The sequence below is a fragment of the Vicia villosa genome, linkage group LG1 (assembly GCF_029867415.1).
Source record: "Vicia villosa cultivar HV-30 ecotype Madison, WI linkage group LG1, Vvil1.0, whole genome shotgun sequence".
Lineage (NCBI taxonomy): Eukaryota > Viridiplantae > Streptophyta > Magnoliopsida > Fabales > Fabaceae > Vicia > Vicia villosa.
In genome coordinates this window covers 94,471,756-94,498,150 of record NC_081180.1, presented here as the reverse complement: position 1 = coordinate 94,498,150, position 26,395 = coordinate 94,471,756, and the positions used below count along the sequence as shown (strand labels likewise).

At 36.8% G+C, this 26,395-nt stretch overlaps 3 protein-coding genes across 3 annotated transcripts; all 3 read right to left on the bottom strand.

The window, feature by feature from the left end:
• Positions 1-2,177: 2,177 nt before the first annotated feature.
• On the bottom strand, positions 2,178-3,969 carry LOC131612699 (probable polygalacturonase). Its single transcript, XM_058884466.1, has 5 exons — positions 3,925-3,969; positions 3,509-3,832; positions 3,135-3,430; positions 2,982-3,052; positions 2,178-2,875 (listed from the first exon to the last, which is right to left on the bottom strand). The coding sequence occupies exons 1-5, from the start codon at positions 3,967-3,969 to the stop codon at positions 2,178-2,180; spliced, it is 1,434 nt and encodes a 477-aa protein (XP_058740449.1).
• A 1,006-nt stretch (positions 3,970-4,975) lies between these two features.
• On the bottom strand, positions 4,976-10,329 carry LOC131649534 (uncharacterized). Its single transcript, XM_058919295.1, has 9 exons — positions 9,652-10,329; positions 8,696-8,771; positions 8,274-8,356; positions 8,073-8,218; positions 7,145-7,208; positions 6,962-7,057; positions 6,763-6,858; positions 5,800-5,893; positions 4,976-5,730 (listed from the first exon to the last, which is right to left on the bottom strand). The coding sequence occupies exons 1-9, from the start codon at positions 10,327-10,329 to the stop codon at positions 4,976-4,978; spliced, it is 2,088 nt and encodes a 695-aa protein (XP_058775278.1).
• A 7,219-nt stretch (positions 10,330-17,548) lies between these two features.
• LOC131649522 (uncharacterized) lies at positions 17,549-18,490 on the bottom strand. Its single transcript, XM_058919284.1, has one exon. The coding sequence runs from the start codon at positions 18,488-18,490 to the stop codon at positions 17,549-17,551; it is 942 nt and encodes a 313-aa protein (XP_058775267.1).
• Between the last annotated feature and the right edge of the window lie 7,905 nt (positions 18,491-26,395).

Genomic DNA, 26,395 nt, shown 5'->3' with positions numbered 1-26,395 from the left:
TATTCTTGAGTTCATGACCAACATTATAAGTTTATTATAGTTGAGAGGACATGGTTCGAAAGGAATGGCAAGGTCTCATAACTCCTACTGATGCTACTTGATACCATTAGGTGCAGGAAGAGTTAAAATAGTAATGGTTTCAGTCTTCAGTAGTGCTGCAAGTTTGGAAGGGCTTATACATATGTGGGGTCTTCCTTTGATTGAAATATTTCCTGTGTCGACACTACCAAGAGGATATGTAGCTCATGGATGTTTGATACTTTTCTATGAATGTTTACTTTCTAGGTTGAGGTTCAATCTTCCCTTTAAGGGCTTCTAGGAGGGGGTATTGAATCATTTAAGAACTACTTCGTCCTAAATGAACTCGATAGTTTGTGCCTTTGTCAAGGTATTCTACTACTTGTGAGAGTATCAGGAAAAATTGTTGACTCTGAGATTATTCCTCAACCTCTTCATTATGATGTGAATCTCTGCTAGCAGGGATCGGGGACATGGGATACTCTCGCTTCACCAGCCTCAGAAGGTGTTTAATGTTTACCTTAAAAGCTGGTAAAACTTCAAGGACCATTACTTCTTGGTGACCCTCCCTTTCCCAACCCATAATCAATAGGCTTAGTTAGCATTATGCATTCTCCCAAAAGACAATACTTCCTTTTCGGGCCCTAGTTCTTAGTAAGTGAAATGTAAGGACATGATCCTAAAATGTTTGGCTCATAGCCATTTATTTCGTGCTCCGAAAGCATATGCCTTCGCCTCTAACTCTTTGACACTAGAGGAAGAGTTGTTGAAAGAGGACTTAGGTTTTTTTGGAAATCTTGGGTTATGAGGAGGGAGTTAGGCCTTCAGATGTACCGATCACTCAGTAGAAGAAGCAGTATATTAACACGCGAGCGGTTGTGGAAGCAGCCACTGCTCTCGAAAGAAAATACCTCTTTTGTAAAGACATAAAATTATCTTTGTATATTTACTTTTGTTATTTTCAAGCTATTTTTGCTAACCGTCTTTATATTCCCTCTTACATATAAGATAATGGTGCTCAAAACATTTTCAGGAGGAATAGAGGGCTCAAGAGGAAGATAATACACTTTTGTCCCCTTCTCCGTACCCCCATTTTGGTCTCAGTTGAGTTGACAATAGTAACAGGCTAGAGGGAGAATGAGACTTCACCTATGGAGCAGGAACAGTCAGACTTGGGGCATACGTCTTCTGAAAGTCGGAGTTAGAAATCACACGATCGACCTGCATCTAGTGCTAGTGAAACTACAAAAACGGGTTGTGGCAAAGGTCGGGCTCAAGGGGGGACCTTCCAAAGACATATGGGCCATACAGGCCCACCTCTAAGAGCTTGCCCTGGGTGTTAAACAGAATTCTTCTACCTCTTTCAAACTCTTTGAAATCTTTTTAACCCGAGGGCCTCACACCGCCTAGTAAATGCATATTTGCATCCCAAAAGGGGGCTATATATACCATTAAATTCCCTTTCGGGACGTAGAGAGGCCCCCAATAGATATTAAAGGTAGAAGGGCATGCTCTGTATATCAGGATAATGGCGGATATAACCTTTAATATCTAATGGGGTGCCTCTTTATGTCTCAGATAGTGATTGGTCGGGGTGAGGTGCTGGCACGTGACAACCCTTTTGAGGAGAAAGAGCTTCTAAAGGGTTAATATGACCTTTTCTTTTGTGAGCAAAATAAACTCTGAGAGAAATTTGTTGGTGTTAAAAAGGATGTGGAAACCCATGGTGCTCCTTCTGAACTCACTTTGAAGGTCTCTCTGTTATGGAGTCCTTGATGAAAAAGGAGAAGGAATTTGTAGAGGCTCGAACTTCTTTGACCTACTCCGAGATAGCCCGAGAGACACAGATTTCCTAGGCTAAGGAGGCCGAGGATACTCCTTAGGAAGAGAAGGATGCATGTCCCAAAGAGGTGAAGACTCACAAGGATAGATTGGCGGGGCTAGGGAGAGAGCTTAATGACTATATCTAGGATAGCATCAAATGAATGCATGCAGTGTATATCATGGATCCGTTATAATATATACCATTAAGAGAAGAAATTCAGAAGAAAAAAAAATCCTTTGCTCTCATACTATTCTACACTAGTATATGATAAAGTTAACTTTCAATTCAAATACATCCATTTTATTTTATTAAACAAAATATTACATCCAAATTATCAGAAGACACTACTTTGGTAGGTACAGGTCTTAAACTGAACATTTTCAACGGGCAGTTTGTCATTGGGAAAAGAACAGTCCAGCCTCTCTTTCTCTGGCAGTAATTCACAAGGTTTAGGGCTCACATTACTTGTAACTCCAGCAACATCAGTACAATTCCATGGAAGCTTCTTCTGGGCACTCATTTCAAAAGTCGCATTAGAAATACATATTCCTGTAAACGGGTCATTAGAAATCCCTTCAAGTTTCGCGGCATATGTCACATTCTTGGCAGTAACGTCTCTATAATTAATTCCACTAATTTTAGGAAATGCTTTTGGGTCATATCCCTCGTCAGGGTGTGATTTATAATCACCTGTCATCCAAAACACATATTTCATTGTGTTCAAGTTCATTCTTTTAACAAAAATGTCCTTCACGAATGCGCCTCTACCGACAGCTGTTTTGATTCTAACAGCTGATTCAGTGTTGATAGCAGTTACGTCTTCAACTCTTACATCTTGGATTCCACCTGACATTTCACTCCCTAATGCAACCATAGCACTATCCGGCGATATACATGTTAACCTTCTTATGACTATTTGTTGTGATGGCTTTCCAACTTTGATTCCATATTCATCCCATCCACTTTTTATGGCAACGCAATCATCACCAGAGACAATGTAGTTGTCTTCAATCCTAACATTTGTAGATGAATCTGTTGAAAAGGAAAAGGGTTGGAAAACAAATAGTTCTTGTTAGTAGTTTACAGGGACACAGATAGATACACGACTTTGATGATGTTTTAAGAAAATAAAGCTTACCAGGATCTATCCCATCGGTGTTTGGCGAGTCAACAGGTGCAAGGATGGTGAGTCCATTTATAATTATATCACTGTAAAAATAAAACTTAATCAGAAGAATGAAAAACAATACACTAAGGATGAGAAATAATAGAAAATGTTGCATTATCAAACCTGCTGTAAATTGGATGGACAAACCAAGCTGGTGAATTAACCAAAGTAAGATTAGATATTTGGATTTGATTAGAGTACATGAGATCAATCATGTTAGGTCTAGTGATTTTCAATTCATGCTTGTGGAACTTGTTCCACCAATAAGATCCTTGTCCATCAATTGTTCCGTTGTTACCGGTAATTACAACATCGGTAAGATTAGTTCCAAAAATGAGACTGCTAGACCATCCAGCAGGTGCATCTTTACTTCTTCCATAAGATGGGAAAACAGGAAGTTGAGGCCATTCTGATTCATCCTGTGTAATATAAATACCCTTAATTGATTATGAAATTTCCAAATGATACAAGATAAAAATCATCATAGATATATATACCAGAGATCCAAGAATGACAGCATCCTTTTGGAGAAAAAGTGTGAAATGGCTTGTGAGGTTGAAGCTTCCAGTTAGCCATTTACCTGGTGGAACAATAAGTTGTGAACCACCATCATTTGCATATTGGCTTAGGTTAGCTATTGCTGAATTAAAAGCCTTGGTATTAGAGGTTTTTCCATCACCAACACCACCAAAATCTGTCAAAACTGCGCTGTGTTTTCGGCAATTGATTGCATGATAATCAAAATTGCTCAATTTACTACTAGGAATTCTGCATTCTGCTACTGAACTTAATATCAGAACTACAGAAATCACACCAATAACCTACAAAAAAACAATGATCAGTCTATATGCTAAAATAATACACTAGAAACGTTAATATAAAAAAATATAGGTATATACGCAAAGAGAGTTACATAGAAATGTTCAAATTTTGGAGTCTTCATGTTTTGATGATACATGGCATTTGAGAGGTAAACAGACGTTATTGTTATGAGATTGAATTAAAGTCTATGCAATAGCGTTGCAAATCGTTTTACATATGCTTTCAAATTTCAATTGACTAGTGTCGATTAGATATTGTAAAAAGTACTTTTTTAAAAATTAAATCATTACATAATTTGACTGAATGTATTTACACTTTCATTTCATGTATGTAAAACAAATAAGTATTATTTTTTGACTTAATTTACAAATTACTGTTATTAGATTTATTTTTTTTAATCTTTTAATCAATAAGGAAAAAAAAATCTCAAGATAATAACTTTACTCGTGAGTGAGTATTTTCTCTAATCTATAGTATATACTTATAAGGAAAATATATAAATTTGTGTTTATGAGTAATTATTTTTATAAGCTAAATTAGAATTTTAGTTTCTCAATTATAATCTATTTACGAAATTTTAGTTTTTTTAAAACAATTTTGACATCTCTTCCCCAATTCTAAATAAAAATAGTTGATGTTTAAATTATTTTAAAGAAAAAATTTATATACAATTTTTTAGGTCTGGTTGATAGTATACTATTTTTTAATAAAAATATCACAAATATGCTTAAATATCATTTAATCACATACTACATGTCTTTTTTTTTTCTTTTATTATATTTAATGAGTTAAACTAAAACAATTTAAAAATATCAAGGGGATTGAACCCACTACATCAGTGGTGAAAATAAAAAATAAAACAATTTAAAAACTTGATAAACCTTTAATTAATTTTCTAAATAAAAATTGAGAATGAAAATCGAATTATAATTATTGTTCCCAAATCAATGGTTCTCAAATAAGGAAATTAATGGATAAAATAAATTGGAAATGAGATGTAGATTTTATGTCGCAAATGGAGACTATTAAACTAGTCAGTAAATTGAGATATTTAAGCATCTAGCGCATGTGGTACCAGCATAAGAAATTCTTTTTTTTTTTTTTTTGATATTAGGGAGGGCCAAGGCCCAAGAAGAAAAAAACTACAAGGAAATAATCTTAGGACTAGCTAAAAAACTTCTATCTTCCTCCAAACTAGTAAGCAACCAAGGAGGAGGATGGCTATAATAAATGGTATCACCTCTCAACTTCTTTCCTTCTCGAGCAAGCAAGTTTGCACAGTTGTTAGCCTCTCTATAAACATACTTAATTTCCACCTCTTCAAAAAGAGAGAGACTTCTGACAATATTGGACACTAAACTCTCCACCAACTTGTTCTTGTTTCGCTCCTGCATCTTAATGCAATCAACAGCTCTTATAGCATCAGATTCAACCTCCACTTTTAGATAACCGAGATCAAGCACCAACTTGATACCTAGATACACACTCCAAAGTTCAGCCATTAGCGGGCTGCATGAACCAATGCAATTGGAAAATCCGCCAATCCACGTACCATGGCTATCTCTTATAATACCACCACTTCCTGATAAACCATTATGGTCATGGGCACCATCAATATTCAGTTTCACAAAACCATGCTTAGGAGTACACCAATGAACAAGCTTAACAGTATGATATCTTTCCATGATCATATTTTTGTTGACCATAGCCTTCTTATATTGCAGGAACTTCTCCATAATTACTGTTGTAGCACAAAATGGCCTCTTAAATGTAGTATCGTGCTTTTCCTTGTTTCTCCATTGCCATATTGTGTGACATGCAGTAGCCCAAATATCTCCCCAATCATTGCTACCGTGAATATCACTAAGGATATTAAGCTCTATCCAATCGTGCCAACCTGCAATAAAAAAGTTAGATTTAAGAGAAATAGGAACTAAGCAGTTCCAAACATCTTTCACTGTGTTACAATCTCGCAAAACGTGAAGAGAAGTCTCCTGCGCTGCACCACATAGGGAGCATCCATCCAACCCGAAACCAGACAAGCTTATACGATTCTGCCACTAATGCAGAAAGTACTTTTTACATCGGGCAAAACGTACTTTTTACATCGGGTCTGGACCCGATGTAAAGCCAGGCGATGTAATAAGTTAGAGACATTTTACATCGGGCCAAGGTCCGATGTGAAAAATTAACATATCACATCGGTTGAATTCAGAGGTCTGATGTGAAAAATAATGTAATTTTTTAATTAAAAAAATATACGCCATATTTTACATCGGTTTTCCTATTCGCCCGATGTAATAGACATTTTTTACATCAGTTTTCCACTTTACCCGATGTAATAGATAAGTTCTTACATCGGTTTTCATTTTTGCCCGATGTAAGATGTTTTCTGCTTTTAAGCAAATAATAGCTATTTTTCCTATTTTAACCTTAAATTTTTTTTACCTAATTTTCCATATAACTTTCAAATACCACACAGACCAAAGTTAGGTCGCTATTTTACACATTTTTCCCACAGCACACAAACCACATTTAGGTCACTATTTTCATATTTTTCTAACCAATGAAGGATATAAATTCATTGCACCAAATAGCTAAGATTCATATATATATATATATATATATATATATATTCTTCAAAATTTACAAAAATATTAATCTAGAAACACAAGTGTACAAAATTATAAGAAGGTTTACACACGGTGGACTACTATAAAATAACAAAACATCAAATATCCAACCATTTAAGTCATTTCGCGCACTTGAAATACCAACATGCATCCACGAGAAGATGAGTTGTAGCTTCTGATCACACCAAAATTACATTTGCTGAGAATAAATAATAACACTAATTAACATCACCAGACAACACCAAAGTCAAGAAATTGGCTCCAATAAAAAATATAGACAATTCCATATAACTCACCAGATAAAGCTTATATAACTCAATGAAACATTTTGTCCAACGGAGTCGCAAATCATACAAATCATCTTGTGTTAATTCTGTAGGATCATCAAATACCTACAATACGTAAATAACAATATAAAATTATTCTTTGAAAATTCACATTAAGTTGTAAAACACAAGATTCTTTGAAAATAATAAATTAAAGTTATTTTATTACCTGCATCCAAGATTCAGTTATATTGGCAGAGACAATATCCAACATAATTTTCATCACATGGTACCCATAATCATTAGAGTTATTTTGTTTTCTTGTCTACGAATGAATGACATAATTGGTGAATAATTATCATAAAATTAAATATACAATATACAATTATAATTTAATTTATATCACACTTACATTGGATTGAAACCATGTAGCCTTTTTTCTATTGCCATTTGCAAATTGATGAACCTCAAAAGCACTAATTCAGAAGAAAAAAAATCCATATAAAACCACATAAAATATAAAATTGCTTTTGTAACAATAAATATATATATATATATATATATATATATATATATATATATATATATATATATATATTATATTGCATTAAATTTATATAACAAAATTCTCATTAGTCCTTATTGATATTAGCTCCCTTTAATACTCATTAGTTCCCTTTAAAAGCTAACCCAACTTCCCTTTAATCCCATGGTTTTATGATATTGATTATTGATTCACCCTATCAAAAAATATATAGATTATTGATTCACACGTTTTATGCTCCCTTTCTCTTTGTTTTATGATACTGACTCACTACCTTCATTTTTCTTTATATTTCTAAAGTGTACCAAATAAACAAACAATGAGGTACCAGATGAGGGGAAAAAAACACGTGCATTGCATTTTTGTTATATGGTTCTAAAGTGTACCGAAACATATATTAGTGACAATCTTTTCAAATGTTGTTTCAAATACAGGGTGACCTGTATTTCCTTCCATGTAAAACATGCTCTCAATCATCTTTCCAATTCTTGTTATATGGTTCTGTCAGATATTGTATATATGTTCATTAGATTTGTATGAAAGAATATATGATATCTAAAAAAGCATCGGATTCATACTTACTAATACTGAATCTAAAACAGAGAACACACCTTGGATAAAGCATCCATTGCACCTTCCATGTGATTTAGATCATTGCTGTCCAAGCAATTTACTAGGGCTTGCAATAATTCAGGCCACGGAAACTCCTCTAGATTGAACAACAACGCTAATAATAGGTAGATCTTATTATGTGTTTATCTGTTGCACCAGAACAAGGAAACAACTCTGATTTCACGTATAGCAGTCCACAAGGCCACTATCAAAGAAGTGACCAGTGTTGCTGAGTGCCCAGTTTGATTCAGTTCGGTGAAAGCCACCACTATAGCAAGAATCAGATACAATTGTAAGCCTACATCCTCTAGGAATCCCATCCACAAGTTCCTAAAAATCATCATATGTATACACAAAAATCAACAAAGTGCAGAGACATAAGGACCGAAATGTCTAACTGAACTGAATCGAAAATAACCGAACCATCATGAAGTGCAATCACAGTTCTCGAGCCAAAGCTGTAAATAACTAAACCGAACAGTTTAGAGCCGAATTCTCAAATTAGCATGTATATATAATCAAACACTCCAATCATGTCCACTTCCCAAAAGTCATTCATTATAACATCATATCTAGTTATTGCTTATTTTTTCAATCTTTTCTGCTATTATTGCTTTCCATCACACAACATAGATTGAATCTACTATTTTATCATTATTACATGATATACCAAAAAATAGAGATATTGTCATTAAAAAATTCTTGAATTGCAAACTATGTGAAACAAAGCTTGAATGAGATGGATTCTATTATTGGTAGTCAACTGGAAAAATCAATAACAGTCATCAAGATTCTGCTAAGACTCACCGGTAATATCTTTTCCTAAGACTTTAGCTTTGTTCAAACTACCCACAATCTTCTTCAACTCTTCAGTGGTTCCATTCTGCAACAAAATAAACCCAAAAATTAATAGTTGTCACTATCGATTGATGGAAGAGCTTACCTGAAAATCAAAGAATTTACTGATGATGAGACGCGGAAGAAACGCATAAACGATTTCTGAGTAATGATTTAGGGCTTCAACGAGTCAGAGAAGAGAGTGAGGAACGGTTAGGAGAAGAGAATGAGAAACCATTTAGGGCTTCGTGGTGGTGAGTATCGCGGACGGTGGAGACAATCGTGGTGGCTGTCCGTGTGAGCAGTGGCCGTTTTTTGTGGTGCTGGGAACGAAAGAAGAAGTGCAGGGACGAAATGAGATATGGAAAAGACTGTTAGGGTTTTGTTGAAACAAAGGCTCCTTTACATCGGTTGGGCCTGAGGCTCGAGGTAATTTATATGGGTTTTTCCATCGGTTGGACTAATGAACCGATGTAATGGGCAAGTCACATATGTTTTACATCAGTTGGGAGCAATAAACCGATGTAATGGCCTCTTAAAACAAAAATCGATTTATTTACCAAACTGTCATCGTGTTTTTATTTTTTTAAATTATTGGACTTTTTACATCAGTTAAGAAACTGGACCGATGTAATGGCCCTTTATAACAAATATTTTTCTAAAAATCAAATATTTTTTATATCATTGGAAATAAATATCTGATGTAAAATCATTTTACAGATATATTTTACATCATATATTTTTATACCTGATGTAAAGACCTTTTCTAAAATGTCATATCTTACTATCATCATGCTGAAGGATCCACACAAAGGTTCTAACTCTCTCAGGGGCATTCAGCTTCCAAATGCGATTCCATATCTTACTATCATCACTTTCATCATTTTGTGTCAGATACTTATAGAGCTGGTTAATAGCGACATTGCCTTCTTCATCAGTTGTGAAGACAAGCTTCTTTGGATTTTCTGAATTTCATAGATGCTGGCTTTCGGAATAAGATTTGTCATCATAGGGTATGTAGGAATAGCTTCAATGACACTCTTGGCAAGAGTTACTCGACCAGCAAAGGAGAGATTACGAGCTTTCCAGCCTGACAGTTTGTTAGCCACCTGATCAACAACATATTGGAAGTCTTGTTTTCTATTGGCTTTCCCTTTAAGAGGAATACCAAGATACTTGTCGAAGCTCTGCGTTTCTCTAAATCCAGAGATATGAGTGAGTTGATTCCTAATGCGACGAGGAACATTATCACTGAAAAGAATACTAGATTTTTCAGCGCTAATTTCCTGACCCGACATTGAGCAGAAAGTCTCAAGAGTAGCCTTTACACAATTCAACTGCGCTTTATTTGCTTCCCCAAAAATCAACAAATCGTCCGCAAACATCAAATGCAAAATAGAAACTCCATTTCTACCAAGTTGAAACGATTTCCAATGCTTCTCATTAATCGCATGCTCAATTAAATGGGATAACTTATCCATACAAAGAACAAACAGATAAGGTGACATAGGATCACCCTGTCGAATTCCTCGTTGCGGTCTGAAAAACTCATTCTTGTTACCATTCCAATTAATATTCGTCTCCACACTAGTCACACCATGCATGATAACATTAGCAATGTTTCTTGGAAGCTCTATTAATTTCCTCCAAAATCCTCCATATAAACTCCCAACTTAATTTGTCATAAGCTTTTGATAAGTCAATTTTAATGGCAAAATAGCCTTTCTTACCTTTCTTCTTCTGCATAGAATGCATTATCTCTTTGGCAATGATGATGTTCTCGTGAATGGATCTCCCAGGAACAAAACTGGTTTGCAAAGGGGAGATGAGATGAGACATAAGCGGTCTAAGCCTTGCAACAATCACCTTACTAATGATCTTATAGTTGGTATTGCAGAGAGAAATAGGTCTGAATTGTGCCACAGTCGTTGGGTGATCCACTTTCGGAATGAGACAAATATCTGTTTTATTAAAGTCAGCCATGCTACTAGGATTCTTCCAAATATCTTTCACAAACTGACTTAACTCCTCTCCCACTGTGTTCCAAGCTTTTTGGTAGAATCCGGCTGGAAACCCATCTAGACCTGGGGCTTTCCAGGGCTGCATGGAGAAAAGAGCTGCTTTAACTTCATTCTCGCTAATATCCGCATTCAGCATATCCATGTCCGCATGGCTAAGACGAGGAAAGCTGATAGCAGATTGGCTCCAATTGCACAAGCCTTGAGCTCTTGAAAAAAGCTTCTTATAAAAATTAGTAACATGTTGTTTCAAATTATCAAGTTCACTAATCCACGTTCCATCCTCATCCTTGAGAGTGATAATTTTGTTCTTCCTCCTCCTAGCCAATGTTTTCATGTGGTAATACTTTGTATTACGGTCGCCATCTGCCAACCACATCATTCGTGAATGTTGAAACCACATCATTTCCTCTTTATTCAGAATGTCACTAAGCTCCTTCTGCAGTTGCTTCTCAAGCTTCCTCATGCCCCCATAATTATCTCTCATCTGCAACTTTCTTTGAACTCCATCTAACCTTCTTAAAACTAACCTCTTCATTCTTTTGATTTGATCAAAAGATTCAAATTTCCACTTTCCAATACCAATCACAATATTATTAAGATTGTACAACAGAGACTGCTCCTTCTGCCACACTTCTTTTAGCATACTATCGTACGTATCATGCATGAGCCAAGCACTCTCAAATCTGAACGGACGCTGCTGGTACACACGGTTCTCTTCATGCAGATTTATGAGGATAGGGTGATGATCTGAGAACTCCACCCTCACCAAAACTTGCACGTAAGCATCAGGAAAAAGAAACTTCCATTCGTCATTACTCAATGCTCTATCAAGTTTTTCATATATTCGTTGCCCCCCATGGAATATTGGTCCTCTCCAAGTGAATTTGGGCCCTCTCGTATCAAGGTTGTTGATATTGCACGCTTCAATTCTATCTCTCATTCTATGGCAGCGTTGAATAGAAGCAGGTAAGCCACCCTTTTTGTCATTCACATTGTCAATGTCATTAAAATCACCAGCAACCATCCATCCTCCTGTAACACTTTGCGCAATATTTTTCAAGCTATCCCATAATAACTGTTTACAATTATCGTTGGGACTCGCGTAGACAGCTGTTAACCACTATTCATCCACGTATTCCATGCAAACTTTGGCATGAATAAATTGGCTATTAATATCATGCACATGCAGCTGAACATTCTTAGAATTCCAAGCTAATACAATTCCACCAGCAAATCCTCTATTATCAGAGCTCTCCATCCTGTCAAAACCAAGTTTCATCATCGTCTTCTTAAGTTTTAACGGATCACATCTAGTTTCCATAATCACCAAAATGCTAGGATTATACGTATCAATATATTGTTTGCAATATCTGAAAAATGCTTTATTAGCTGCTCCTCTACAGTTCCAACACATGATTTTATTATTTGAACACATCATAAAGAAATCATGTAAAGATTGGGTCCTCCAACAATCAAGGAGTTTCCTTCACAACTTCGACCGTCTCTTTCGTTAATAGGGTATGAAAAACTTATAAGTCTGGCTCTTTCTAAGTCAGGTGGTTCATCTACCTCAATATCTCCTTCCTTCGCACCATGGTCCTCCATCTCTTCTTGATTGTGAGTAATTGTACTCTTCTTGTTTAAAACATCATTAACATCATCACCTTTCTCATTTGTATTTCTCCTTACTAAGCTAAAAAGATCATATGTCTCTGTCTCCTTTATATCTCCTGGTTTGAATTTAACAAACATTTTCTCCACACCTGATCTACTAATGCCTCCTGCTTTCTCCTTTAATTGAATACCTCCACGTGTCGCCAAGGAAAGTTTCTTATTTTTAATTCTCGGCTTATTCCTCTTAGTACCTAGTCTTTGACCAATCGCAACTTTTCCTGGCTCCTAGGTGTCGCGGGGAAAAATTGTTATCTTTTTTCGGGATGAGACACCTGATGCCTTCTTTGGGCTCGAGTGCTCAAAAAATGATTTTTCTTTTGTACCGACCAAACTTTTTATTATTTCCAAAGTAGGAAAAGGGAAAAAGCTGCAATAACCTAAAAAGTTGGGGGAGAGATCTTGGGTAAGAGGGTTGGTTATACGAAGGGAAGGTATTAGCACCCAACGTATCTATAGTACTCTATAGGTTTCTTTGTTTTGTTTATTCCATTCTTGTTATGGTGGAGGTTCTTGTGAGAAAGAGGTGGGACCTAAGGTGTTTGTTTGATTATGCTCGCAAAGATCATCGCGATCCTCTGCATACATATCCCTTAGAGGGAATCAGAGCATCTGTAGCTCGGGGTCTACGGGTGCTAAGGTTTGAATGGTTTGAGGGAGAAGTTTTGCTCGCCAAGGATACGACCTTGTGCCTACGTATTCTCAAAGGGATGTTGAGAAAGTCAGAGCAATCGTAGTTCCCACTTATGCTAGTGGAAGCAAAGGAAAAGAGACAAATGTCATCTAAATGTTCGATGTATCTAATCTATATCATCACATACATCTGTTTGATTTTTGTTTGAAAATCTTTTCATTATAAGCCCTGGGCCATGCCGCTTATGGTGCTTAGAATGATAAAGATGTTTTTTAGCCAGCCTTGTGGCAAAAACTTTTAATGAAGTCAGCCTTGTGACAAAAAGTTTTGATTAATCAGCCAGCCTTGTGGCAAAAGTTTCAATGAAGTCAGCCTTGTGACAAAAACTTTGATTAATCAGCCAGTATGGTGGTAAAAAAGGTTTGATTGATTAGCCAGCCTTGTGGCAAAAAAGTTTGATTGATTGATTGATTGTTTGTGATGATATAGAAGAGATACTCCTATCATAGAGATGATAAATGTCTAATCTCCTAGGGTTTTTGATTTGGATATTGGGGATGCTTATAAGAAGCCCGTGGGTCCTTGTACGAAGCCCAAGAGGAGGCTATCCGAGGGTCCTTGCATTGTAAGCCCAAGAGGAGGCTATGGGAGGGACAATCCAGGGTCCTTGCATTGTAAGCCCAAGAGGAGGCTATGGGAGGGTCACTCGTTTGTACAAAGCCCAAGGGGAGGCATGGTATAGTTGGTCTGAGCTCTTAGAGCGATTTCACCGGGAAACCATACTCTATGTCCTAACCTAAACTAGTGGAGATTCTTTGCACGAAGCCCAATAGGAGGCTATGGGGAACCTAGTGTTGTACTAAGTTGAACAAGCACACATATCACACATATGAACAAACATGAACAAGTATGAACAAACATGAACAAACATGAACAAGTTATGAATAATTATATATATATGACAAAGTGTGTGTATATAATGGAGTTTATGAAGGAAATATACCTGTAAGCATGATCCATTTGTATACACGGGGCTCGGGACTTATACTCGAGGAGAGGTCCACTTGAGTTTATTCAAAGCTATGTAAACAGGTATTTACAAAGGGGCTTGGGACTTATACCTACATGGAGGCCCATGGTATTTTACAAAAACATGGTTGATTGTTTTGTTAACAGGACGCGAGGTTTCGCTTTTGAAAAACTGTTTGAAAGTTGTTTCGAAAGAGTTTTCTGTTTGAAGAAAAACTGTACAAAGGCAAAGGTCTGTACAAAAGGGCTTGGGACTTATACCTACATGGAGGCCCATGGTATATTTGAAAAGTTTGAAGTTTCTTTGAAGTTTTGTTGTTTTGAAAATGATTTGAAAACTGTTTGAAAAGATTTTATTTTGAAGAAGTTTTATTGTTTAAAAAAACTGTACAAAAAGAAAAGAAATGGGACTTACACTCTCTAATATTCGAGAGGCCCACTTCGTTTTGAAAATCAATTGATCAATCAAAGAGATTTAATCAATAGTTTCTTTTGAAAAGAAAAATCAAAAAGAAATGGTTTTATCGTTTTGAAAAGAATCGCGATCGCTTGTTTTAAAACGGTTTAAATTTGACAAAAGTCAACTTAATTAAGTTAAAACAAGTTTTAATACTCAATTAAGACCTAAATGATTAGGGTTTGATCATAAAAAATATTTACAAGTGATTAGGTTAAAAATTAAATAAAAAACAATATTTTAAAGTATTTAAAAACACTTAAAAATGTATCATTTTAAACCTAATTAAAAATGTATTAAATAAATATTTTTTGGTGATTTTTTTTGGTATTCATAAAATACATATATAGAATAAGAAGTGTGTAAAAAATGAATAAAAAATGAGTTAATTTGATTGGTCAATTAATTAATTAAAGTTGTGAAGAAAATGAAAGAAAATAGGTGCTAAAAAAAATTGGTTTTGTCTCCACAAGGGTTTGAACCCACGCACCCACGCTTGCCAACCAAAACAATGACCAACTGAGCTGCGCGCGCAGCTTGTAATATGCTTGCTTCCATTTAATTATATTTAAAAATGAATGTTTGAATTTTCTGAAGAAAAATGGCGCCAAGAACACACCCTAATTTGATTTTTGAAAATCTTTGAAACTGAACCAAATTGATCAAGTAGATAGTCTATCTCACTCGTTTTTTCATAAGGAACATGATGGTGATCTTTAATTTCATTTATTTCTTCTCTAAGATCATCAATTTTCTGGAAATCGTGAAGAACCCTAATTCTATGATTCAATCTGAAATCGTGTATGTGCAAGTTATGATGCAATTGATTGAGGGTTAATGATCCATATGTATGCAGAAACATGATGGTAAACCAGTTTTTCATTTATGATGCATGAATGATAGAGTTTGAAGTTCATGTGCACTTACCTCAAAAACGGCCAAGCTGGAGATTGAATTTTGCAAAGGAGGTGTTACAAATGCTTTGTATCAATCTGAATAGCTTCTATGATGATTATGGAAGGTGTCTGGATGCTTGGAGTGAACTGAATTCATCTGAGCATAGCCATGGGACCCGATCTGCAGTTGCTTGGAGTGAGGATCGAATCTGATGATGGAGATGTTACAGGTCATATGTGAGTGTTTGGATCATTCATATGAAGTATATGGAAGGTGTTAGAAGTGATAGTTTGGACAGAAATGATCTGGAATGAAAATTGGCATGATAAGGTTCATTATATGCAAACATGGAGGTTGAAGAGTGATTCTGAGTTTTATGTGTTTTTGGGGTGTGTGAATGATTCAAACACATCCCAAATGATGTTTATGAGATGTTAGAACCATCACTTTGGCCATAACTCAAAGGGTTTGGAGGTTGAGTTTTCTACCTCTTTGAAAACTATGAAACTTGCAATTCAAGAAAGAAGAGAGAAAACCTATAATTGTGAGGTTTTGGTGTGATTTGAAGAGTGGAAATGATCTCTATTTATAGGCCATGGATTCTGAATTCAGAGCTTTGCAACTTGCTTCAAAGTTTGATGATTTGGCTTAAGGGATAGAAAGGAATCTTTTACATTAAATGCATATGGTTAAAGTTACTAAACCATGGTTATTTTGGCCAAGCTTCTTATCTCTTTCCCATCTGTCTCAAATCAGAAAATATCTTCCAATTATTGCCTCTAGGTATCATTACTTGGTCCATTTGGCAATTTGGTTCATAACTTAGTGAAAAATGGCATGAGATTTCAAGTGAAAAGTTCACTAATGTCAAAATTCAAAACCATGGCTACACTCCATATTTTTCCATGCTCTTGGACATTTTAGAAAGCTCATATTACACACTTCAAAACCCTAGTTGAAAGTTTCTTCAAGACCTTTAAGGAAGTGGGTGAAAAAGATCCATGAACTTTGAGAAAAATGAAGTTTCAAGTGAAATTTTCCAAAGATGCCAACTTTGAAGCTCCATATCTCTTAAATGGTTGATCTTATGGAAAAAATTTATATGTGTCAAAGTTGTTTATTGGATCAAAATCTACAACTTTCATGTTGGAAGTTTTTTTCAGTTTGTAGGTGAAATTTTGAGAAATTCCCTTCCAAAGTTTGGAAAAAAACATGAAAAACACTTAGAAAAATTTTCTAAGTATGAAAGTCAAACTTTTGACTTTTTGATTCTTGATTGATTTTCTTGATTTTTCTTGATCAAATGACTTCATATATCATATATTGATGATTCAAAACTTCAAAAGTCATGGTTGACCAAAATTCCCCAAAAGTCAATGGTGATCTTGTACAGTTGAATTTTTCAAACGAATCGCGTTTCTGGAGATTTCAAATGAAACAGGCTATCCTCATCAAATGAGTGGTATGAATGGATCATATTGAGGTATTGGAGGATATTGAATCATAGTTTGAGTTGTGACACCATGTCCTGATTAAAAAGGCAGTTGTTCAGTGAATTAGGTCAAAAACCCTAATTGTCGACCAGATGAAATTGATGACTGTGGATCTTGAATTGAGATACAATTTCCATTGTATATTGTCATAGGGATTATTTGAGGATGATTAAAACCTTTGATTGACTTCCTGGGGATTTTTAGGGTTTCCCAAATGTGATCCCTGATTTTAGTCCCTGATAGTTCAAAACCCTAATTCTGATGATTTGAAATTTCACTGTTGATCAATCTTTGTGTAGGAGATGTTCTGAGCCAATGGATTGGGTCAAAATGATGCACTTGGGGTCTTGAGGTCATGTCCCAAGTCATTAGGTCAAATCCTGAGCAGAGGTCAGGAGTATGCTATCTTCAGTCAAAACCCTAATCTGGTTGGTTCAGTGCCTTTGAGCTTGTTGAAATGAATCTCTGAGGACCAAATGTTGATTGTTGATGAAGATAGTTCATTTGAGATGAAGGGAGAACAAAACCCTAATTGATTGTTACTTGTACTGATGAGTGATTTCTTGATTAATCCTGCTGAGTCACAAGTTGGTATCTTAGGTCAAAAATTGGGGTATGACACTAGGCCCCAGCATTGATCTCCAAACTCGTGAGAGAATCAAGTATATTCTTATTGTTATTTTCCTTCATGTTCTCCACGTCAGCACCAGCATTATTTTTATTTATTTTGTCTGTATTTGGAACGTTGGCCATAATGGGGTAATCATACACCATCCTTGTGGTCCCATCATTTTCCATAATGGGATTATTCTTGTCATGATTGGTATTAACCTCAGCATTACTTTCAATATCCTCATTTTCTAAAATTAGAAAACGGGATCCCCCAGCATTAATTTTCCCATTGAAGATCGTCGGTGTCGTGTTTTTTCGGCCATCTACCGGTTTCTTCCCCTTTCTTTGCTTCTGAACAATTTTCCAGGGGCCATTCTCCACCTCATACTCTCCTTGTCCGCCTCCATCCCTTGTAATTTCCTTCCCTACATGCCTCTCTCCATTACTACTTTCTCCTGACAAGTTCTTCCCTTTGTTATTGAATGAGCAGCTTTCTTTATAATGACCGTACCGACCACAAACAAGACAAAGTAAATGGAGCCCTTCATATTCAATCTTGTAACAGCTTCCTTGGATTCTCAACATAGCAAGGAGCGGTTTCGACAGATTTACCGTGACACAGATACGAGCATACTTGCCCCTCTCCTGCTTCATTGTTGTTTTATCAACCTTCACCGTTCTACCAATACGATTGCCGAAACATGTTAATACCCTAGAATCGCAGTATTCTATTGGTAGTCCGGCAATTCTAACCCACACCACCACTTCGTTTATGGATTCAATTTTCGGTTGGAAATTCGGCCTCCATTCTTTAACCGTCAGATAGTGATCGTAAATGAACCACGATCCATTAAGCATTGCCGCCTTCTTATCATCTTCATGTGAGAACGCCACAAGATAGTAATCATTGCTTAGATCAATGATACTAATGATACCTTTACGTACCCACATCTGGTTTAGTCTGTTCTCGAGAGCCTTGTATCCAATTTTCTTCCCTAACAGTTTGACAATCACTCCCCTCTTTCAAGGTCTTTGAATTCTCTTCTCCTCCTTCTCCGAGAAAATGAAGTTAGGGCATTCATATCCACCTATCAATTCCTCCTCAACCTTGATGTCCCGATAATCCTCCTCATTATCTCCCCTACCTTCCTTCTCACTTTCAGATTCATCCTCCATATCATCCCCGCTTTTCCCGGCCATGATATCTTTGAAGGAGATGCCTTTCTCAACCAGGTGACCCACCCCTTCTTTGACTTTTTTGGTACTGCGTTCATGAAGATCCAGTTCCGCCGTACTCTTTTTCAGACTTGCCGGAATTGTATTGCCTATTGCCGTGACAGGAGAACTCACAAACCCTAGCAGAGGGTTGGAGTCCATATCGCTTTTCAATTTTATCTAATGTCAGATTTTTAACATACATAAATCTTAAGAAATTCTCATTTGATTGTGGATTTACCTCTGAACTTTGATGCAAATGTAATTAAATATGGGGAAAATCTAAATGATTATAAATGTGTTGACATATATGTTGAACCTGAATTACTTGCCTACATATACGAGGAATTAAGAGTATGCTGATCCTAAACCAATATATGTCAATTTAGAAGAATGTGGTGTGCATGAATGACAATGAATGTTATATGTTGTTGTGATTGAGTGAGATAGAAATTTTTTTGTTGACAATAATATATATTAATGTTCTAGTTGTTTCATTGTTATTGTGTTGTTGTATTGGGATTGTTATTGTGTTGTTGACAATGTTGTTGTTGTATTGTTGTACTAGTATTATTGTGATATATTGACAAGGATGCATTGTTATAGAAGGGGTACACAAATTTTACACGATTGTCTGGGTGTTAAAATTATTTAATATATGAAAGAAAAAAGTGGGTGAACAGATAAAATTTTCACATAATTGTTTGAGTTTCTAAAAGAAATGCTTCCAGAAGATAACAATTTGTTGGACCGTAGGTATGAGACCAAGAAGATATTGTGTACAATAGGTTCGAAGTATATCAAAATACATGCATGTCGTAATGATTGCATGTTATACAGAAAAGAGTATGAAAAATTTAATCAATGCCCAAAAAATGGTGAGTCGCACTACAAGGTAAATGATAATAATGGTGATGACAATAACAATGTTAGCAAGAAGCATCCTCCTACCAAAGTGTTATGGTACCTGCCAATAATTCCAAGGTTCAAGAGACTATTTGCTAATGTGAATGATGTAAATAATATTAGATAGCTTGCAAATGAAAGAAAATGTGATGTAAAAGCTTGGCATTTAGTTGATTCTTTGCAATGGAAGAAAATTGATTTATTGTTTATGAATTTTAGTTATGAGACAAGAAACCTTAGGCTTGGACTTGACACTAATGGAATAAACTCATTTGATAATCTGAGTATTAACTATACTTATTTTGGATCAAGCGCTTACCATTGTGCTAAAACAATTTATGTTAGTGAGGACGCAACTATATTTCCTTATAGTATAGAGCCCTTAAGAGATTGTACCTAGTCCACTTAGCCCATCCTAGGCGCCACAGGTTAGGATGTTAAGCCCATCGAATAACATAAATTACTTTGGATAATTAAATTTAACAGAGGTAACCTTCCACCAAAGGGTTCGATGAAAAGAAAGATCACCGAAGTGATGGTCGTCCTCTAGAAGGATATATGGAGGTGCATCGGCAAAAACCCCTGACCAACCAATGCTAGGGTTTCAGAACTCTTAGAAAGTTGGAGGAACCCCAAACAAAATTTTCCCTTAGGGATAACTGCTACGATCGGGAATTGCGATGTCTCCTGGATTTTGATTAACGATAATAGCTCGTGTGATATCACGTACTTTAAGTTGTTTGAAAAGATGGTCCCTGAGAAATGAAGCATCTGGTCATACAAAGACTCATATATGCAATCATTCAGTGGCACGAAAACTCATCCATGGGGGTATATCAATATAATGATATTAGTAGGAGAGGGGAAAGACGTCTGGTTTATCGGCTCGCAATTCATTGTAGTTTCCTGCAGGAGCATCTACAATTGCATTCTAGGAAGACCATTCACAACCACCTTAGATGTCATAGCCTCATATGTCCATTTTAAGCTTAAATATCATAATCTTCAAATAGAGTTGGCCACTATCAATGCTAATCTCGAATAAGAAAAAAGAATCTATCAAGCACTCCAATGAGACCAAGAAAAAGGCAAAATGATGGAAATCAACATGGCATCCTTAACTAAACAACTCAGAAGTATGAACGCCTAGCCTCTTAAAAGTGGATGATCCCACGAGAAGAAAACATGAATAATAAGTGGTGATCATTCCGTCTGATTATGTTTTCTTTATTTTTTTTCATTACATGATATGTATGTATAATCATCTTCTTTAAATGTAGGATCAATTAACAAATATTAATGAAATGTTGCAAGTTCTCAAATATTAATTTCTTTTTGGTTGTGTAAGGTAATGACAAGTCCGGGGCACGATCAAAGGAATTGAGACCCCAACAAAGAGACTCATGAGTGTTATCGCAAACGCCACACGCGTGCGACTAGAACAATTAATTCCCCACATCATAAAGTACACATAAAGACCTAGGGTGATGCGCAAACACCACGCACATGCGACTACAACAATCAATTTCCCACAACCTAAAACACATACACAAAGAAAATGGAAAAAACACTAAAAACAGAAATAATGATCCACCCCCTCTGGGAACTAGCCACTCCGGAGGCCATGGTGGGTTGGCTACATGTCGACCTCAGATCGGGTTTTCACCTGAGCAGGGGAAGGGGAACCGACCTTTGGCCATAAATGGCCCTAGAAACATCCACAAACTTTAAGGGAATACCTCGTAAGTTCGCACGGAATCCAGAGCTCCCCACTCAGGATCATGCAAACATACCTCAAACGAGTCAAAATAACAAAACATCTACTTCTTCATTACAAATAAACTTTACACACAGGATGTGACAAAAAATCAATGGGAGGCTACCCTAGCAGAGAAACAACCTTCCTATCTTTGAGCATCTGATTCGAATAAATCTGCTCTCTCAAAACAAGCTGATGATGATGAAAATGCTCCACCTGTTGTAAGGAGTTCTCAAAAGACTCTAAAACAACCTCAATGCTAGCAGCATAATGTAACACCCATAATTTCAGTTTATTAATTTAATTTGGATTTAAATTAAATAATTGGAATTTGAGAATTTAAATTGGATTTAATTGGAAAATGAGGGAGTAAGAGCTATTGGGCTTATGGTGTGGTGATAGTAAAAGAGGGGTGCTAATTAGTTAGGCCTTTTACTAAGTTGTGGTTAATTTATTTTATTTTATTTTTCATAAAATAAGAAAAAGGAACCATTTGGGGAGAAAAGAAGAACACGTGAAAATAGCAAGAGAAGAGAAAGAGGCAAGAACGTGAAACTGGAAGGAGAGCATTCAAGAAATTCATCGAGGTAAGGGGGGACTCTTCCTTTTAGTATCTATTATGTGATCTTAGGTAATAGGTAGATTGATGTATGGTTTGGTTCAATTCTATATTGGGATTGTTAGGTTAGAGTACTCTCATTGGGATTGAATTGATGATGAATGTGTGAACTATTTGGCTAATAATGATGTTTTATGGTGTATAATTGACCGTGTGATGATTATATGCCTGTATATGATGTCTGGGATCGTTTTTGGGTGAAAAGGATGTGAAATCGCAGACCCGTAATTCTGCAAAATCGCCAGGTCGCGCCGTGAACCTTTGTTTGCGCCGCGAACCGTTGGGCAGAATCCCAAGAAGTTGTGATATGCTCAGGTCGCGCTGCGTCCATGTGTTGGCACCGCGAAGGCGTAACTTTTTCTCGTTCCGCGCCGCGAACCTGGTTGGCGCCGCGTGCTGTTAGTGACGGAACATTTCTTTAAAAATGCGTAACTTTCAAACTGTAGGTCCGTTTTTAGTGCCGTTTTGGGCGTTGTGCAAGTAATTAAATGTTTTATATGATGAATGATGAATGTAGGCAGTGGCCGACTTTATTTCTATAAATCTTGATTTAATTACTTGATGAAAATTGACATTGTGTGCATATGAGATAGGTGTAACAATGTAATTGATGTGATGATGAATTGGTTGTGATTATTATTATGATTGTGATGAATGCATGACTATTTGAATGATGTTGAAAACATGTACATACTTATTTGGGGATGTGGTGATGATATGAGTTGTTCATCGTGATTCGGTGTGTTTTAAGTATGTTATATGTGTTTCATTCATTCATATGCATTGATGTTGGATCCCGGTGATGTTCGGATCGTTGGTGGACATATTTCCCATTGTGTGGAAATTGTGTCGGTGGGCCGTATCTCGATGAGGCGTAGATCGGTTAGGTGGATTGATTCCACGGTTTATTGGTACCACATGCATAGTGTCAGTTGTGTCATATGCATTCTGTCATAACATGATTGTATGGATTTCTGTAGTGTGTGTTGTAATCTATTATTGTGTGAATTAATAATGGATGTGAATCTGAATATGTATAATTGGGTGAACGGTATATTATGATGCTTGTTGCTTATGAATTGCATAATATTTACTAATTGAGAATGAGACTCACCCTTACATGTTGTCATTTTCAGATTGAGGAGTAGCGGCATTAGTGCTTGGTGAGGATGACTCGTAGAGTTTATCCGTTTACGTTGGGTCGTGTCGGTCATGCTTTGATCTGTAACACTGGGGAACGATAGTTATAGAGTTTTTATGAAATTATCCATTTTTTGGTGTTGAATTACGATTCTATTTGGTTGTATTTGATGATGTTTAGTATTCCGCTGTGATAAACATGATTATGTTTTGGTGAACCGTTTCCTAGTGAAGCATGACTTTGACCTTAGTTGATTTAATTATTTTGAATAATTGTGGCACCCTTGTGCATATGTTTTTACTCTGATTAATTATTAAAAATTGCCGCGGGGTTTAGAAGGGTGTTACAATAGTGGTATCAGAGCATAGTCGGTCGTTTGAGTCAGAGTCTTAGTGTCAGTTAATCCCTCGTATGCGAATAATGTAAGGTTGACACTATCGATACATCTTGTTCTAGTGAATATTGTTTTATATTTAGCAGAACAATGGCTGGAAGAGGAGGAAGAAACGACGATGCAATTGTTGAGGCTCTGGGCATGATTGCTGGTGTACTGGGAGGGAATGCCAATGGGGTTGGTATTGGTGCTGACAGGCAGCTGAACAGTTTCCATCGGAACAATCCTCCGTTGTTCAAGGGCACACATGATCCTGAATGTGCTCAGAAATGGCTTAAGGAGATCGAGAGGATTTTCAGAGTCATCGATTGTGTTGAGAACCTGAAAGTGAGGTATGGTACTCATATGTTGTCCGAAGAAGCTGATGACTGGTGGATGGCTACCAGGGCTGAATTGGATGCTGATGGTGTAGCTGTTTCCTGGGCTGTGTTCAAGAGAGAGTTTCTGAGGAGGTATTTTCCTGAAGACGTTCGAGGCAGGAAAGAGATTGAATTTTTGGAGCTGACTCAGGGTAATATGACGGTACCAGAGTATGCTTCGAAATTTGTCGAGTTGGCGAAGTACTACGTTCACTACAACAATGACGAGGCTAGTGAATTCTCAAAGTGCATCAAGTTTGAGAATGGTCTTCGTGATGAGATCAAGCAGGGGATCAGGTACCAGAGAATTCGGCGATTTGTCGATTTGGTGGACTGTAGTAGGATTTTTGAAGAGGATAACCTTAAGCTGAAGTCATCTCACTCTCGCGAGTTGGTTGACAAGAAAGGTAAGAAGCCTATTGATAGAGGTAAGCCATATGGTAGAGGAAATCCTAGAGCTGGGGATTGGAAGAGGCCTAGTGGGGGAGATTCTAGTGCTCTCGTTAGGTGCTACAACTGTGGTGAGACTGGGCATAGAAGGAATGAGTGCAAGAGTGGAGAGAAGAAATGCTTCAAGTGTGGTAAGGCGGGTCATATTGCTTCAGATTGTAGGATGAAGATTGTGACTTGCTACAATTGCGGCGAAGAAGGTCACATCAGTCCGCACTGCACTAAACCAAAGAAGGATCAGGTTGGTGGAAAAATCTTTGCCTTGTCTGGGTCAGAGACTACTCCAGAAGACCGTCTAATTAAAGGTACGTGTTTTATCCATGACACACCTTTAGTTGCTATTATAGATACTGGAGCGATTCATTCGTTCATTTCATTAGATTGTGTTAAACGATTTGGATTAGAAATATCTGTTATTCATGGAAGTATGGTTATTGACACTCCGGCGTCGGGTTCAGTAACTACTTCTTCTGCTTGTTTGAACTGTCCTGTTGACATATTTGGTAGAAAGTTTGGAATGGATTTAGTGTGCCTTCCTCTTGAAGGACTTGACGTCATTTTGGGGATGAACTGGTTGCAATTTAATCGAGTTCATATCAATTGTTTTACGAAGACGGTTATCTTCCCTGAAGAGGTTAGTGTTGAGGATTTGACTATGTCAGTCAAATAGATGAATTTAGCTGTCAATGATGGAGGAGTGGTATTTATGTTGTGTTCTTCGATGGAAGTGAAGGGGGGCGATAGCACTGGTGAGCTACGGGTAGTGAATGAGTATCCGGAAGTGTTTCCAGAAGATGTTAGTGAGTTGCCACCTGAAAGAGAAGTGGAGTTCGCTATAGAATTGATTCCTGGAACTAGTCCTGTGTCGATGGCACCGTATCGCATGTCAGCGTCAGAATTGGTTGAACTAAAGAAACAGTTAGAAGAATTGTTGGAGAAGAAGTTTATTCATCCTAGAGTGTCACCGTGGGGTGCACCGGTACTGTTAGTTAAGAAGAAAGAAGGTTCAATGAGGCTATGTGTTGATTATAGACAACTGAACAAAGTGACGATCAAGAATCGATACCCTTTGCCGAGGATTGACGACTTGATGGACCAGTTAGTTGGAGCTTGTGTGTTTAGCAAGATTGATCTGAGGTCTGGATATCACCAAATTCGTGTGAAGGCAGAAGATATTCAGAAGACGGCATTCCGAACGAGGTATGGACACTATGAATATTCTGTTATGCCATTTGGTGTTACTAATGCACCTGGTGTTTTCATGGAGTATATGAACAGGATATTTCACCCGTATCTTGACAAGTTCGTGGTAGTGTTCATTGTCGACATTCTGATTTACTCGAAGAGTGATGAAGAACATGCAGATCATTTAAGAGTGGTGTTGGAATTATTGAAGGAGAAGAAATTGTATGCGAAATTGTCTAAATGTGAATTCTGGTTGGAGGAAGTAAGTTTTCTTGGCCATGTAATTACGAAGGACGGTATCGCAGTGGATCCTATGAAGGTAGAAGCAGTATCTCAGTGGGAGACGCCGAAGAATGCTTCAGAGATTCGTAGTTTTCTTGGTCTGGCGGGTTACTATAGAAAGTTCATTGAGGGATTTTCGAAGTTGGCATTACCAATGACTAAGTTAACAAGAAAGGGGAAAGTATTTGTATGGGATTCAGAATGTGAAAAAGGTTTTCAAGAGTTGAAGAAGAGGTTGACAAGTGCTCCGATCTTAATTTTGCCTAACCCAGCGAAGTCTTTCAATGTGTACTGTGATGCTTCACTGATGGGTTTAGGTGGTGTTTTAATGCAAGATAAGCAGGTAGTGGCCTATGCTTCAAGACAGTTGAAAATTCATGAGAAGAATTATCCGACTCATGATTTGGAATTGGCGGATGTGGTGTTTGTGTTGAAGTTGTGGAGACATTATCTCTACGGTTCTCGATTTGAGGTATTCAGCGATCATAAGAGTCTGAAGTATCTCTTCGATCAGAAAGAGCTCAATATGAGACAGAGAAGATGGTT